Source organism: Macrosteles quadrilineatus, unplaced genomic scaffold, assembly GCF_028750875.1.
Source record: "Macrosteles quadrilineatus isolate MER2022 unplaced genomic scaffold, UCM_ALF_1.0 Scaffold_4__1_contigs__length_99947679, whole genome shotgun sequence".
Classification (NCBI taxonomy): Eukaryota; Metazoa; Arthropoda; class Insecta; order Hemiptera; family Cicadellidae; genus Macrosteles; species Macrosteles quadrilineatus.
The window spans coordinates 30,050,696-30,068,203 of NW_026542597.1; the positions used below are offsets into that span (position 1 = coordinate 30,050,696).

Here is a 17,508-nt window from a genome sequence, read left to right on the forward strand (position 1 = left end):
CATGAGATACTCATGCATGTTTCTAAAGAAATATATAGGATGGAGAGCACACAGCCAACTCACCTGATGAAAGGCTGCAGGCGAGTCAAAGAACACGTAACATGTATTTACACACACAAAATACTTGACATTTCACCTCTTCCAGAGGCTTCTTTAGAAGTAGATGACAGTTGCCAAGAAGCGCCTGAAAGAAACTAAATATCAAGTATTTTGTGTGTGTATATATTTTATCTGTTCTTTGACTCATCTGCAACCTTTCATCAGGTGAGTTGGCTGTGTGCTCTCCATCCTATAAACGTCTTTCATCCAAGCTAAATGTTTTTTCCTAACAACATAACCTTCATGTATGTTTCTGCAATTACAATAGGTTCTCACAGGTGTTGCTGAGATCACAATACTAATGGGTTTTCTGCAATCGCAAGAGAAAAGATGTTGACAAAAAGCTACTCTTACAGATTAGTGCAATGTCAAATCTTCATTAACAACTTTTGATACCACATTGGCAATTTAATGTTCTAGTTTTTTTTCATTCAAAGATTAAATTAAATGTTTTTGTCACTAAATTATAAAAGAATCATCTGCTAGTTAAGTTATGGTTTTTGTTAGGTATCCTGTAGTTATTTATTGTCAATATGTTAATTTTTGGTGATTCTTTACAGATGACAAGGTGCCTCTACCAGAAGACAGTGATTTACAAGGGTTTATGCCACTTGAGAAGGCATTTGCTGATCTAAAGTAAGTTCAAAATAACTTTCTGATCTTCAAGTTAGTATTATTTCTCTTATATCTATAACATATCACATTTATAATATTAGTAAGAACATATTACACCTTTCAATATACCTATGTTCAATTGATTGTGGTTCCATGTTTGCACACCACTGGTTTGGTAAGAGTGTGACGCCTTTGTTGTATGGGTTTAAGAAAAATTTCACACTTTTTACTACGTGATAATGTATGATTTGATTCATATCCCATCTAGCTTTAAGGTAATCCATTGATGCGTTTGGTGGTTTTTCTATAGAAACCTCATGTTTATCTGAAGTTTTCCATGTTTCAAGTCGTTAATGTTTTTAACATGGAGCAGCATAGATTTATTTTTAAGCTAAGTGTTATACATAAAACTCCGCCGTAATGTGATTGGTCAGTTTCAGCCTGAAAGAAGGCAGCGCTGTGTCCAGCAAGTTGAGAGCCGCTCGTCTTCTTCAGCTCGGAGAATGGCTCACTCAAAACACCCCTAACCTCATACAGGCTAAGTGAGTTCACATCTTTTACATTTACAACAATATTTCAAATCAAGAATGTTTGTTGAAATATCAGGCTTAACTGAATTAGAAAGTTATCGTGGCACACGTAACACTCGCAAACAATAGAATTTAAAAATTTCATCAGTTGAAAATGTTGTACATTACATTGAAGTATTGAAATATTTAATATTTGTGTATATTGTGAAGTTGTGTGTCAGGATGAACTATTTCCCATTCAGCATTGGAGCCTGCCATCCAAAAACAATATTGTAATGTATGCGTATGCTATCTCTTTTATAGCAATACTAACTATTATTGACACTTAAAACCATCTCATCTTTACTTAATATGAGGATGACACTGACATTAGACAAAGGTTCTGAAATAAGATACATATCATACATCATCAGATATATCAGATACACATATATTACAAATATTAAAATTAGTGATGGGCGGATCCAAGAAAATTTTGGTACTGGATCCGGATCTTGAAATAATCGGATCCGAAGATCCGGATTTTCGGATCCAGATCCATTTAAGTTGTTTTCTAAGAGCGTGTTTTTTTAAATAACTCATATAGCTAGGCAATTTCACAGTATATTTTTATGTCAAAAATTCATATGGCTTTGCTCGGATTTGACTAAACATTAAATTGATTAGATAATTTATTTAGATAAATTAAGGATATTTATTATGTACGGTAATTAATGTGAACAAATTGTAGATGATACAAAGATACATTTTTATACACCTTTTATAAATTTATAAACTGTAATACAAATAACCTGTATCAGCTGTTTTCATTAACTGCAGCTACAAAAAAGTATTGACGATAACATTAACACTTTAAGGGCTGTAGGGTGGAAACTAGATGTTTCCCAGCCTTGTGACCAACTCCAATAGGTTTCTCGTGGCCAAATACCCCATGATAAACAAAATTATTGAAAATCCTTGGATGAAAGTAAAAGTTTGTCTGTTCACTCGCTTGATTTAGACTACAGGATATACATAAGACTTTAGTATGAATCTGATATGAAATTGAGAACATCTTCTGTGGTCATGGCGAAATTGTGAATATCCCTTTTAGTGCAGAGGCATCATCATTGGCACCCCGCAACCACGGAAAAATCATCTGCTAATGCAATCATCAATTTACAGAAATCCGCTTATTCCTAATTTTCAATCATCCGAAAAAGGCTCGGTCCCATTTAGTTTGGTATAGCAGGACTTGACTGTACTTTTTTTAACTGGATATTTTTGCCAATTTTGGACAAGTTGAAATTGGCATCTTCAGCTGAATTTTTAATCTTACAGCATTTACTCCTTTTATCAAATCATTCATTTCTTACACATAATTAATTTAAGGGTGTAGCATAGAGCACAAGGGCCTAGATTTTTTAGGATTTTTTGAGAGGATAGCAGGCTTACCTGAATGGGAAAGAGTCCAAACTGGCACAGGAAACACAAAACAAAACTTTACACTATATACACAAAACATTAGAATATTTTACTGTCACTGACAGCATTTTCAACTAAGGAAGAGGAAGAGATAGTTTTCTAGATGTCCAAAATGGTGGCCAGTGAGTTGTTGAGTCAGTGTTGCCAATTGGCATAATCGTACTTGCCCCTCTGGCCAATTGGCAACACTGACTCAACAACTCACTGGCCACTATTTTGGACATCTAGAAAACTATCTCTTCCTCTTCCTTAGTTGAAAATGCTGTCAGTGACAGTGAAATATTCTAATGTTTTGTGTATATAGTGTAAAGTTTTGTTTTGTGTTTCCTGTGCCAGTTTGGACTCTTTCCCATTCAGGTAAGCCTGCTATCCTCTCAAAAAATCCTACATAATTAATTTAGATAGTTCAATCTTTAATCTCTTTTGTTATTTAATTAATTTTCACCCTAATTTATTCACCACTATAAAAGCTTCATGGTTCTAATACGCTGCTATACAATTTTAAAATACTCACAGAATACTTCTCGTGTCTATGCATGGTTACAAAAATAGATTTTTATTTTCAACCATTATTTTTCATCAGGATGAATGACGGTAAAGTAGTGTACGAGGCGGTCTGCGGAGTGACAGTGCTGCCGTCTAGTGAACTGATTCGTGAACTAGAGGAGTTGAGCCTCAACAAAGTGTCATCTCCGTCGCCTGCGCCCTCGGAGACGGCCAGTAGTCGTACCAGCAACACCACGCCTGATCTGCAACTTCACAACCCCTCACTGGATATACTGTCAGCCCTCGACACCGTGCAGGGTATGTTGATAAGCTCTTACAAAATATGGGTAGGGCAGGGTTTTTTGCACACTGTAGTGGTGCCCATGGTTTGTAGGTAACAACGGGAGGTTTTTTTGGTTTGATTGCCATAATGCAGTGGACATTAGTTAATTTTATGATGACTTATTTTTCATCTCTCATCCAATAGCTGTGCAGCTTTTTTATTTGACCATTTGCAATTACTTGAGTGAGCATGTTCTTGGATCGCAATCCATTATAAATTGGGTCTGACATTTATCAATACTTACAAACATTTTAAGATAACTAGGAAAGCAATCTTTGACATTTCTCAACTGTAGCGATATGATGAGACTAAATTCCAAAACCAACCATTTTTTTGCTGATTTCAGAAAAACGAGCTGGTATTTTGAAGCCTCAAGCAATAATTTCAGACGAGGGAGGAAATGTGAGTAAGAGTCGGTCTCGTCAAAATGTGGCGATGCAGGCGATTCTTCGGCGGTCACAGGAACAGGAAATCAAACAGGTGTGTAAATATTTCTTTGGTATATTTTTTTAATATTATATATTTGAATAACCCCTAAATCTTACTAATTAAATTTAAATATGCACAGCTTTCAACCAGATATTAACTGTCCCTCATAGATATTAATCATCCTTAAGGATCAGAGGCATTTTTATTAGCGAATTTCCCTATAGGGAAGTAGCTATTACCGTAGGTCTCATGGTAAGACTTAGGCCCGGGACCGATTTACTTTTTCATTTTAATGTCCCCAGAGGCCAAAAACACCATTCGTTCAAATTTTTATATATGTGTATGTATATATATATATATATTTATATATATATATATATATGTGTCCGTGAACACGATAACTTGATTAATTTTTATCTGATTTTGATGAAATTTGGTTTGAAGGTGTATGGCGGGATAAACTTGAATGAGTTCGCGATCCAGCATGATCGGACCATGGGAACAGGGTTTTATGGGGGGTTTTATGGGGTAAAAATTGATTTTTCTCACTTCTTACCCTCAAAACACAAAATTTCCCAATTTTTCTCTAAACCTTCTTAAAGAGCTTAAAAAAACAAACAATTCAGTATATCAAAGTGTTTTTGTACGGTTATTGGTTACGGAGAAAACTGAAAAAATGGCAAATTTAAAATTCCCATGTTATTCTTATGGAGAATATTGTAAAATGTTGTAGTTTGCTTGTTTATGGACAGCCATATTTTGATCAAACTTGGCAAATTTATTTATTTTATAGTAAGCTACCAATATTTTACTAAAAACACACTACTTTATTAGTTTCCTTGTAGCAGCAAACCTAGGTACTCGTTAAACCTAATGTTATTTAAATAGGCCTAGATCAATTGAAAATCAATTCGGCCAAATGGAAATTCGCTTAGACGGCAGGTTTGCTGCGGCGGGGGTATATACTGTAGATGGTAAGTCCAGTATAGTGACAAACGTAGGAGACTACGAGGACGGTAAAGGCTCTCTGTCACTTTGTAGTGGGAAAATCAATCACTCCAGCTGATTACGGAGCAGCCTCAAAGGCACTTTGATTTATGAATACAGAAATACTTTCGTCGCAGAAAGTATCGTTATAAACAATTTTAATAAATTAGAATATTTATACATGGACTCAATTTCAGATGATGATGAGAATCATCAGGTCTATTATCCTATATTGTATCGCACGTGAAATCGTGTACCAATTTAATCTGAAAGATGCGAAATGAAGAAGTAAGTAGTAGGTATTTGTGTGGCACTTTGCTGCACGGCTTCGCACGATTGAAATGTTTACGCTCGAGCCATAGGCCAGTGTGGAAAGTTTCTTGAGTGCAGCAAAGTCAGTTTGCACTCGTGTTACGCATTATATTTTTCATACAGTTATTATAAATCATAGAAATGATTAGTCTTTCAAACACTGTACAGCAATTTTTTAGGTTAGGTTAAATCCAAACATTGAACGAAGTGGGAAACGCTGTACCAGCTGATCGTAGTCGTAGTATCAAGTTTTGCCAGCTTATTTCCAAGCGTACACGGATTACGTACATAATAAAAGCACGATGTTTTGTGTTGTTTGGTTAGAATACTGTTGTGCGACAAAGTAAAAACGTTTACGACAAAGTAAGTAAATGCAGCAATTAGCAGATTTCTGTACAATAATCAGTGCAAGGAAGCCCACTTTGTTGGGCGACTGTAGGAAATAAGTTACGTATTGACAATTTATAAATTGAAAAATATACTAAAGGAATTAATTTAAATTACTGTATACAGGTTTTAATTAATTCAGATTTAATTGGAGTTAATAAAAAATAATAGCCAGGTAAAAAAAATTAATATGCTTTAACAAAAAAAAGAAAAAAATACTTTAAAAAATAAACGTTACGTACAACTAGACAATCCTCAATTACTATGTTTACTAGTTTAACCTCGGCCATAGCAAATGTTATAGAACTTCAATTAAAACACCAAGTGGAACGTTTTGACATTTAATAAACTGCACTTTAATTTTGTTTTAAATATTGTTGGTTAAACACACCAAGCACCGTAGGCTGTATTAACACATAAACAGTTCCGAGTGATATTAGAGCAGTAAGTCGGAGTGTAAGGGAAGTAATATCAAGCCACAAGGTGGGTATCTCTACCTTTGGTTTCATAATATCAAACTACCTTTACAAAATAAATTCCACAAAGTGAATGGAAATTATTTGTTTTTTAATAAACCACTCATACGATATATTTTTTAACTTTGAAACATTTAGAACATTTAAAAAATAATTTTAACAGCTTGTTATTGGTTCAGCTATAATCTTTGTTATTTTGACAACGCGTAAAGATTTACAGCGTAAAATGGGTTTACTGTATTTCTGAAGAGTTTCTCCGAAATCTTAATAGAAACTCTTTCGATTTTCTTACTATACCGCTTCAGTATGCCCGACTAGGTCCTATTAAATGTGTTATTGGATTATATATTAAATCTTTTACCAATAGATTTAATAGGTATAGATTTGGATCAAAAATTAACTTACTCCTTTGGTTGATTTCATAAATTTCCGTCATAAATGAAGACAGTACTTCAAAATATTCACACGTATAATTGAATAATGAATAATGTCCCAACCCAAACATAGAGGGTTCAAACTCTAAGCTTAGTCGCCATATTGGAAAATGGGGGTCATTTTTTTAAAGTGAAATTTAAGGTTATAACATATTTTATGACTGTTTTAGGATGTGGATTTAATTTTTACGACTTATACATTAGTTGCATTATCCCTCCAAACCTAATTGGATGGTAGTAGGATGCAGAATGTACAAGCATTTTCTCAGGTGGAACCCGCTGTAACCCCCAAAAATGTAGCTTTAGAGGAAAAATTCGAATTAGTGCGGTGCGGGGTTGGTCACTTACTTTAATACTTTACTTTGGAACATATAATGGTTATTCCAAGTGTGAATGGAGAAGAGTGTAGAATGAATCTTGTAGTCTTGTTACTGACTAAAGCTGACATGTTCCATGGACAGGACTTTAAAATAATAGTCGATACAGCCAATGCCAACTAAGGAAAATACAGTCCTATAGTGGAATCCGAAACACATGTTTGCCTTGTAATTTATGAATTCGTCTAAATATCAGGATAGTAACGCAGATTGTACTCACTAGTGCGGACGTTATTCCACACCAGGGAGTATCGCGTCCACAAACCACGCCTATTAATAACAATTGGTGACCTCCAAGTAGCTGGATTACAGGATGATGCCACGGTCTCAGTCATACTAGTAATAGGAGTAAACTGAATAATACAGTGAGTATTGGCTATGTCACCTAAATAATCTGGTAATTAATGCCTACCTAACCTGATTAAATGTTGGACTACTTGATGGAGATACACAAAACCTATTACTGTTAAGAAATTCCACCATTTAGTCTTTTGGAGTATAACGTCATAAAATGCATTTGCCCATATAGACTACAGATCTGTTAGTGAAACTTATTCATCAAAGCAATTGGTGAGCCACTAAGGTTAACTGTACTGATATATTGGTGATATAAAAGTAATGGCAGATATCACGATCCAAACCCACGACATCGTTTCCCTGGGCCCGAAGTCCGTGGTGTTACCAACTGAGCCACCGACTCACTAACATGAGGCGTATTACTTAAGTAGATAAAATTACAAAACAACATGCACAAGAACAGACTCATACAAACTCTTAGAATGGATAACATTAAAATAAAACTCATAGGAAAGCAAAAATTGCATACGAAAAATCGATTTAAAACCATTTGGTTCTGGTCCACAATCTACTGTACAATTTCTAGTTCTGTTAAAGATATTGTAACCTATTTAGACAGAAAATTAAGTCTCCTTGATCTTAGGGACAACTTGAAATTACGTTTTCAGAACTTTGACCGATATCCTCACCAGGAAATATTGTCATAAATGAGCAGCTAAGGGACAAATCAAATAATTTATACCTTTTTTAAAAAGGTATATTTGCTGCAGGGTTAGGGAATGTTTTATTGTACTAAACCGAGTAACCTCGTAAATCGTGTTTCGAGAACCATTATTAACTTACTTATTAAAACCACGTACTAAACAAAAAAAGTCTTATAAAAAAGTCAACCACCATAAATGCTTTCATAAATTTTTATCACACTAGTCCCAAGCAAGTATTTTGTAATCGTATAGTTGGCCTGGCTACAATGTACATATTCACATATTTCATTACCCTGGAAACCATTTTATTGTTACACCTGAATTCAACTGAAAAGGTTTAACTTGTGTTCTGACAATTAATCAACCTTAGTTGAATAACAAGAACACTTAACTTCTGCATAGAATCCAAGAAGCTTCATTTAGAAGCGTCTACTTAGGAGCTTCCACAGAAGCTTCATTGAGAAGAGTTAGCCTTCAACAAACAGTTAGACAACAAAAAGTTAGAAGCGTTCCAAAGCAGCTTCAATTAGAAGAGTTAGCCTTCAACAAACAGTTAGACAACAAAAAGTTAGAAGCGTTCCACAGAAGCTTCATTTAGAAGAGTTAGCCTTCAACAAACAGTTAGACAACAAAAAGTTAGAAGCGTTCCACAGAAGCTTCATTTAGAAGAGTTAGCCTTCTTAGAAGCGTTCCAAAGCAGCTTCAATTAGAAGCCTTAGTCTACTTACAAGTCTTCCACAGAAGCTTAACTCAGAAGTGTGAAAAAGAAGCGTTCCGAAAAAGCGACATAAGAAGTTAGCCTACTCCGCTAGACAACCTTCCTATCCCTTAGACCAGCATCTCCACCTTTTGAAATGGACGCTCTAAGGAGGGCTTGGTAAGTACTATTTTCTGGCTCTATTATGCACAACATTAGTTGTAGATCTAGTACGGAGAGTTCTTAGTTTTTTTAATTATTGAAAAAATAGGTTTTATACCACGTTTACTTATTAAGCTAAAAAAACCTTACAGATTCTAACGTAATCCAATCAGTAGCCATTGACTGTAAAACAATGTACTAAACAATCTTTGTTTCCAAGTACGTTTGGTAAAACTGTATTACAATTAGAAAATTTGGTATGTTTCTTCAGGGAGGAGCATGGTGCCCTGTTGGCCGTAGGGGGGCTGGGGGCCGTTGTCACTGTGGTGTCGGTGGGTATCTGGCTGTGGGGTAGGTGGAACGACGACCCACCGGCACCATCCCCCCCGAGATACTCGAGCCGGTTGTTGATGACCCCACCACCTACCACTCCACAACGGGAAGTCACATTAGCTGTAATAGATATGGACTGAAATTCATCAATTTGGAAACAATTTGTTAATCAAAAAATCAATAAATTTTTGTGATTTTAAGGGAGTTTTTTTATAGCTTCTAAACAGTTTTTTTTACAAACACATCATTTGCCATAGGCTTAAACCACTGGCTTTCACATTCGTCAGGTATACCCTCTTCATAATTTTGGAATACGTAGAATATGGTAAGGCAGTGCTTTATATTATACTAGGCGTTTAAAAAAGTTAGGGACATAGTTCAAGTAGAGATGCTTTGGGTGAATATAATCAAAATGTTTATTTGGAAATATGTCATGATGCGTTTTGTTTAGCCTCTTTCTGTCCGTATACGTTTTTTTACCAAAACATTCATGAATCCTGATGGTTTGAACTACATTGTTGAGATTCTATAACATAATTTGACCGAATTTTTATTTTATCTTTGCGTCAAACTATGAGAATAAAACAATCTTAAACCACTTAAATATTGTGGTTATTTTAAATAGTTGATGCTGAATTTCACAAACTTCGGTCAAATTTAGTAAATTCTATGGATATAACAACAATATCTTAATAAGCTTAGTTAGGTAAAAAAAACCTCAAGAGGAGTTTTTAAACCTTTTTACCTTGTATTTTATCAACGGTTATTTTAGGGTTTTTTAATAGCCGTTTTATACTATTTTATGAAAATAATATATTAAAATATTGCATGTATTATAAATGAGCCATGACTAATTCCACCGGGCGAATGTCATGACTCATATTCAATGGTTCAAGTGTTTTTAGCGAATTTCCCATAAGGGAATAAGCTATTACCGTAGTACTCATGGTAAGACCTGGACCCGGGACCGATTTACTTTTTCGTTTTGAAGTCCCTAGAGGCCAAAAAAACCATCCGTTCAAATTCATATATATATATATATATTTATATATGTGTCCGTTAGCGCGATAACTCGAGCAAAAATCATCCGATTTTGATGAAATTTGGTACAAACGTGTAAAACTACGTTTATTCGAACGAGTTCGCGAACCAGCATGATCAGACTATGGGAACAGGGGTTTATGGGGGGTTTTATGGGGTAAAAATTGGTTTTTCCCATTTTTGAACCTAAAACCTTAAAATTTAGCAATTTCTTTTCAAACCATTTTGTAGAGCTTAAAAAAACAAATTATTTAGTATATTGAAGCGTTATTATGCACCTAATGGTTACGGAGAAAATTCCAAAAATCGGTCAATTTAAAATTCCCATGTTATTCTTATGGAGAATAAGTAAACTGTTGTAGTTTGCTTGTTTATGCACATATTTTGATCAAATTTGGAAAATGTATTCATTTCATACTAAACTATTAACATTTTACAAAAAAACACCTTTTTACCCTCCCTGTTGCAGCAAACCTAAGTACTTGTTAAACTAATGTTATTTAAATAGGGAATAAATGTGACATTTTTAAGGTGACATTTTAGTGTAAATCCGATCAGGCAAATGGAAATTCGCTTAGTCTGCAGGTTTGCTGCGGCGGGGGTATTTTAGTGTATGATGTACAGGTTATTTTACTGTTCATTATTTCTTTCCTACTATTAACCTAACTATTTGAAACTATTAACTACTACAACCTAATCTAGCCTATATAATTAATACGCTACATGAAACTTTGTCGGTTGAACTCCTCCGCCATTTCTTAACCGATTTTATCCATTGACGTCTCATTGGAAAGAGCGTGTCGCGTAAATTTGCAAACTGACCTTACATTTTTGAAAATGTCCCTTGGGCTCTGCTCCAGTGGCTGTTAAGTTCCCATGTTATCCTTATGAAGAACATAATTGTTTACATTTTGATCAGCTGCATAATTTAATTGCTATTATTTATTTTTCAATTCAAAGTCTTTTAAACTCAAAGGAAATTATTATGACTTTTATTTGTTATATAAATAACTACTTTACTTCTTTGCAATTGCTCGATTTCGAGCAACGTGTTTACTAGTAAAAGATCAATTTGTCAACTTTGTCATGTCTTCTTGTATCACAATGTAAGAATAAAACACTCACTGTAAAATTTACCTTAAAATAGGAGAGATACTTTTGATCTGCATCAGCTCATTTAAGCTTAAAATATGAATTACCTGTATAAAACATGCTTCAGATTCTACAATGGGATAAGAAGTCTACTTGCATTAGAAAATCAATGCTGAAATTAAACTAACAAAACAGTTCTGTTGTTCTGTTCCACCATTGGAATTGTTTAAAATGTTATGTTTCTGTTTTGTGTGTTTTCTTGTACCTACTAATTACCATATTTTTCATGCTGTCTTTTCTAATCTAAAACTTACAACCCCACAAGTCACAAATGTGTATTTCTGATTTTATAACATTTTTTGCCATACTGCATAAACTAAGGACTTTCTCTTTGAGGTTCCTCCATATAAGGTGAATTCCCATAGAATATTGCTACGACTCATGAGCTTAGAGCAGGCTCAATGCTTTAAACACTCATGTATCTAACACAACCTCCACACACAACTAAGCGCTTTCTAACACTGTTGCAGGTGACATTCAAGACTCCGTCACCGCCTCCCCAAGTCATGCCTGCTGCAATGCCCCGCCATTCGCTACCTCCCCCGCCTAGCTTCCCCTACCCTCCACCACCCTTGGCTCCACCTTCACGCCCCCCGTGGCCGGATGACCCGCGAACTCCGTCTTGGTGGTCAGCGCCTGAAAATACTCTGCCTCCGCCGCCCAGGTAACTTTTTCAGGGACTGTAAATTAATTGATGCACAGTTTTGTATGTAAAAGTTTAATAGGCCTAACTTAGGTTCATTTCAGCTGTAGGTAATTACTATAAAGCTTATGTCGAGAAGAGTGACATTTAGGACCCGGTCATGAAATGATGACTATATAACTATTAAATACCCAACAATTTTGGAATATGAAGTCGAGAGAAAAGTTAGTACACCATGTACACTCCTTACACCATTGAAAGCAAGAGTTGAGTTTTCTTTAGAGGCCGATCAAGGAAAGCTTTTCCATATGATGAGGCTTTATGAAAGAGACTATTGGAAATGTGCGCATGATCACAATCGTGGCCTCCAGCAATGCTGGTGTTAACAATCTTAAATTACCAACATCTATAGTGGTCATAGTTAAACACGTTAACTGTGATGGTGGATTCTTGAATTTCACTTTTCTTCCAGACTTTGTCAAATACGACTGTTGAAGATCCACATCTTTTGAAGTTTGAGATACAGTTGAGGGCTTAACTTCATCATTCTGAAGGACATAGGCCGGTTTAACTCTGTCAAGACTAACCTTAACATTAGCATTAGAACCATTCAGTTTTCTTGTGATATTTTTACTGTCTTTCTTGATCACTGGATGAGGTCCAGTGTATGGATGTTGTAAAGATTTTCTCATAGCCATCCACACTCAGAAAAACGTGCGAACATGTGTCCAAATTACAAAATGAAGTAGTTTTTTAAAGGGGAAAAAGCAACTTGGCTTTGGAATAATTATTATTGAGGAGAAAGGAAGGATACACAACTAACTCACCTGAATAAAGAGTCTCAGGAGGTTAATAGAACACATAGAAAGTTCACATTAAACTGATATTTCGCCACTTTCAGGGGCTTCAACAGAGGTAGAAGGTAGAATGGCAGTTACAGTTCTGGCACTGTTTTAAATGTCTGACAGGCTTGCCAACACTTAACTTGTTTACACTAAAACTTATAAATTATATACACATATATATTTACACCATTGATTTTACTCTACTACTGTAGTTAGTTGTGCGGGTAAGGAATATTTTGGAAGGAGTCCGAGTTTATCTTATGTTAAGTTGGTTGGAGCAGACAAATTTGTTACAAATTCACGAGCTCCACCCAACTTAAACATAAGATAAATTCCTCGAGACAATCTGGCAGACGACTAGCTTAGCTAATTTATGATTGAGCCAACAAGATATGGCTTCAGACATTAACAATGTCAATGTAATAACATTAATAAAGCCAAAGTGTTTGGTAATGTTCAGTTTTTTTAAACCTAATCTTTAATTGGATTTAAATAAATTTTTACTTCATTTTTAATTTTCAAACTGTTTTATGTTGTAATAAATTAGGAGATTGGATAACATTGTGTTTTTCATGGTATGTAAACTGAATTCGCTTCAAGTACCACTTATGGATATGGTTCTTGTGCGTTTTAAAAACACAATTACCTTGTAAAACCGCTCATAGAAACTCCTAAATGCCGTTTTGTTATGTACAATTACCTTAGTAACAGTGTTCGCCTGTGGCGCACATAAAAGTTTAAGCTATCACCGACTGTCCAACCGGTAATAATGGGGTTTCAAAAACTTGAAAAATTTAGAAATAATTTGTTGGAGCAAACGTGTAAAAAATGAGAATTTTCATTGTCTCTGTTTTCCGTTCTCCATGTGCACACAACTCATGTTACATTATTCAGGATCTTTTAAATTTGTTGTCAATAATTGTGTAATTTAAAGTTTAATTTGTTTTTAATTGTTAGTTTTTGCTAAGAATCAGTTTGCATATTACATGATATTTTGTTTGAAAAGAATCTTTGATGATAAGAACATGGTTTTTTTCAGGACGTTGTCGTTTAGTGGGCTGACACAGCCTGCGATGCAACAACCACCTTCCAATGATATTTTCAACAACAGTCTCAACTTCAAGAATCCCTTCCCCACTATGTTCTCCCAACCTCCCCCCTTTTCACCCCCTCACACGGAGCCTGCTAAGACTCAGGTAACTAATAACTAAAAAAAAAAAACTCTTTCAATACTGAAATTGTATACTGTAGGCCATTCTGTAGATTATAGTGGTTGCCTAATAAACAGATTATTAAATTAATTGTACTTTGTAATAGAGAAAAGTTCAATCCTAAGAAAAATCAACCTAATAATTTATTCAGAAAAGTACATAGGGTGGCCACAGTCTGGGGATTCTGAGGAAACTTGGAATTATGCGTTAATTTTGGTATTTTACTGGGAAAATCTTATTTCAGTGCTGTTGTGCTATAATATGGATGTTAGACAAATTTAGAAGGGTTTATATCCTATTCGCTTGTGAAAAAAAAGACAAAGCACTGTTAGCACACAAAAAAATAGCCAACTGTTAAAACATTATATCCAGTGTAAGTAAATGCAGAGTATTGCACAAGAGGAATCCAAAATGATCACAGTTTTGAGTTTTGATGGCTAAAGCCTAGTATGTGATTCCCTAAACGGTGGTGACAGGTAGGCCAGGCTGCGCCTGTGCACGTGTGTACAGTCGGGCGATAGTCACTCCTCTGGGGCTATCCATGGTTAGATGGATATACACTTACCAAAGACATTATATACATGGTAACGAGAAGGCCTTGGCCATATTTACCCAGTATCACCGCAATGTAAGGTCCTTTGATAGCCATTAAACGCTGGTGCATATTTTTTTTGGTCCAGTCAGAGGCAGCAGAAGGATTGTCTCTGATTTGTTACAATGTACACTCATACCACAAGGAATGTCGGATAATCTCTTCTGTACTTTAACACTAGGTTCTCCTACTAATACCAATGTTTGACTTTGTTCAGGTGGAACCGCCGCAGCCCAACAACATGATGACCCCGACTTACTCACTGTTCAGCCCTACTTGGACGGCCCCACAACACCCCCCGCCACCCGTAGTTGGCATCCTGGGACAACAGGTTTGTAACTTATTGTTGCAAATATTTAGCCACAGATACATTTATGTGCAAATTTTAATAAATTTTAAGTTTGATAGCTTTTCAAAATTACTTATTTGGTTATTTGAAAATCTTTTTCATTACAGAATCGAGAATTTTTATTCATCGTTTACAGGCAATAAGGCTAAATATAAAAATATATATTACAGAGGTTTTCCTATGCCTCCAATTGTGACTAAATTATAATAATATTTGTCAGGAAAGTTATTTTTCTGGTGTATTAGAAGGTGATGGTAACAGAACAAAGAACTGTCATTCGTTATGAAAGTGTATTAGTATGTTGTATCCTACTTTAAAGCAAAATCCTATACTGGGTTAACCATGTAAACAGAAAGGAGACGGACTCCACTCTGAGAATGGTGGTAGGAAATAAAACACAAGGTAGAAAACCACTGAGGTGGGATCATTAGCTGAGGGACATCAGAATTTGCAACTCTGGAGGGAATGCAGGATGGAGACTGATGGTGAACAGCTGTAGTGAGGCCAGAAACATTCTTGAGTTAAGAGTGGTTGCTTAGGTCAAGTATCTGAACTAAAATTAAGAAGCAACATTGCATCATGATTTATAGAATTTTTTATGTTCTGTTTTAGTCGCTGTGGTATGGGCCTGGTCCGTCACCATTGGAACGTTTACTGGAGCAACAAAAACAGCTAAGAGAAGGTCCCGGGCCACACCATGACAACACCTGAACACCGTAAATACCCTCGGACTTCTGGAGTAAACAAACAAGTAAACAATACGCGTTATCAGATATCAGCATTGTTTTCATGAAGAAAATCACTGATATTTGTGAGCCAAACTGTGTTTTTCTAATTGCAGTTTTTCTAATGGCTTGGTCAATGTTTGGTTCTTTTTATCTGTTCACTGGTCTAGCTTGTGTTAAATTATTTAATTGCTTCCAGTTTTAGTAGTATTTGAAATGACAACAGCCTAATTATTTAATAAGTTTTATGTTCTTTTATTAAATTACGACGGTTTGAAAATGTCATGGATTGTTTTTGTTAAGTATTGTTTAGATAATGATAGTTTATTTTAATACCATTAACGTAATAGCAGGAATATCTTGTGCTTTTAATGTCTTTTGGCAGAATTAATTATAAAATCCATTTTGAACTAATTATATTTTTATTTTATTTCTTAATAATCACTAAACTAAATTGTTTCATCACTACCATGGTCTTAACTTAAAAAAGATAACCTCTATTGTATTTTTATAGTTCCTAATAGCATTCCATTTATGATTATTAATTAATAAACCAAATTTAGTTTACGAAGAGACACACAGGTTAAAAGTCTACCTGAAAGTAAGCAGATTTTTAAAATATTTTAGGTTGTCCTTTTAGTAAGTACAGCAATGACCCGTGTGTTTTAATGGGTTCTATTAAAATTGTATAACCTGAATGTGCCAATCTAGTTAGCTAACATCAGTGCTTAATTTTGCACAGAATAAAATTTGAAATGGTAACTTTAATTATTTTATATCTAAAAAATGTATCTTTAATTGCCAAATGTATTCTGTTGAACATTGGTATAGTAAATCTTACAGAATATTCATCACCAAAGATCCTTGTCAGTATTCTCTAGGAGTGTGCGAGTAGTGAATTCAAGAGTAGAGTCAAGGTTATTTATGTGAAGTCAGGAGTGACTTGCGTTATTGATTCAAAATATCAAAATAAAGCTTCCCAAAACGATACTAATGGTTTGTACAGACACTGTACAACTTGGCCTAAATGTTCTAAAATTGAAAAAAAAAACATAAATAAAATAATTTTGTGTAACTACTAGTCTTTGACCTGTAAACTACACTCCATTGTAGTATAGTCTATATCCACTGATTTTACTGTTATGTTAATTAAAATCAGTGATGCCTGATTTTACTCTCGTCCACCTTCTTCATTCCAAAATAAAATTTTTTTATATTGTATGGATGGACAAAGAAACGTGATTTTTGTTTTCATAACCAACTTATTTGCTGTTGCTGTTAAAAGAAGTCAGTTAGATGGGCCTACTGTTTAGTAAACGAAATGGCGGCACATAAACTCTAGTCGATTTGAGTACTGAATTACTAACTTGAAAATACCATACCACTAGAGTACTCGCTCACCCCTAGGCACCCCCTAGCACCCCTAGGCATCTCGCTCCATATCATTCTAATTCATTAGGCTACTTTCCCAATTGTTATCCGATCCAGCTGATTAACCATGTTTGCTATAAACAAACAGCTGTTATGCAGTGCAATTAAAGTTAAATAATAGTTGCAATACTAATATTAGACATGTAAAAACAGACTGTATTCTTCTTCTCTTAGCATATTCTTAAACATTTGCAGAAACCTTTCTAGAATCTCCACCCAATTACTCTGAAAAAAAATATTAAAAATTCTTAAGGGGTTAAGTCACAAAACATGTTTAGTAACTAAGCAAGGTTGTAACACTACATAAAGTGGAAATAATGGTGCTATGCATTTGTAACCACTAAATTTGAAATATATGTTCATCTGTTATCAGTAACCTACTAAGAT

At 34.8% G+C, this 17,508-nt stretch overlaps 1 protein-coding gene across 1 annotated transcript in view; it reads left to right on the forward strand.

Annotated features, from left to right (window-relative positions):
- Window positions 1–15,975, forward strand: part of LOC128992059 (nonsense-mediated mRNA decay factor SMG7-like) — a 31,653-nt gene extending 15,678 nt beyond the window's left edge. The window contains exons 10-17 of the mRNA XM_054415442.1: window positions 660–735; window positions 1,149–1,256; window positions 3,292–3,512; window positions 3,884–4,017; window positions 11,796–11,989; window positions 13,853–14,009; window positions 14,834–14,947; window positions 15,578–15,975. Of these exons, the coding sequence (XP_054271417.1) occupies window positions 660–735; window positions 1,149–1,256; window positions 3,292–3,512; window positions 3,884–4,017; window positions 11,796–11,989; window positions 13,853–14,009; window positions 14,834–14,947; window positions 15,578–15,676 (1,103 nt within the window). The 3' untranslated portion in view covers window positions 15,677–15,975. The remainder of the gene's footprint in view (window positions 1–659; window positions 736–1,148; window positions 1,257–3,291; window positions 3,513–3,883; window positions 4,018–11,795; window positions 11,990–13,852; window positions 14,010–14,833; window positions 14,948–15,577) is intronic.
- Window positions 15,976–17,508: the final 1,533 nt, after the last annotated feature.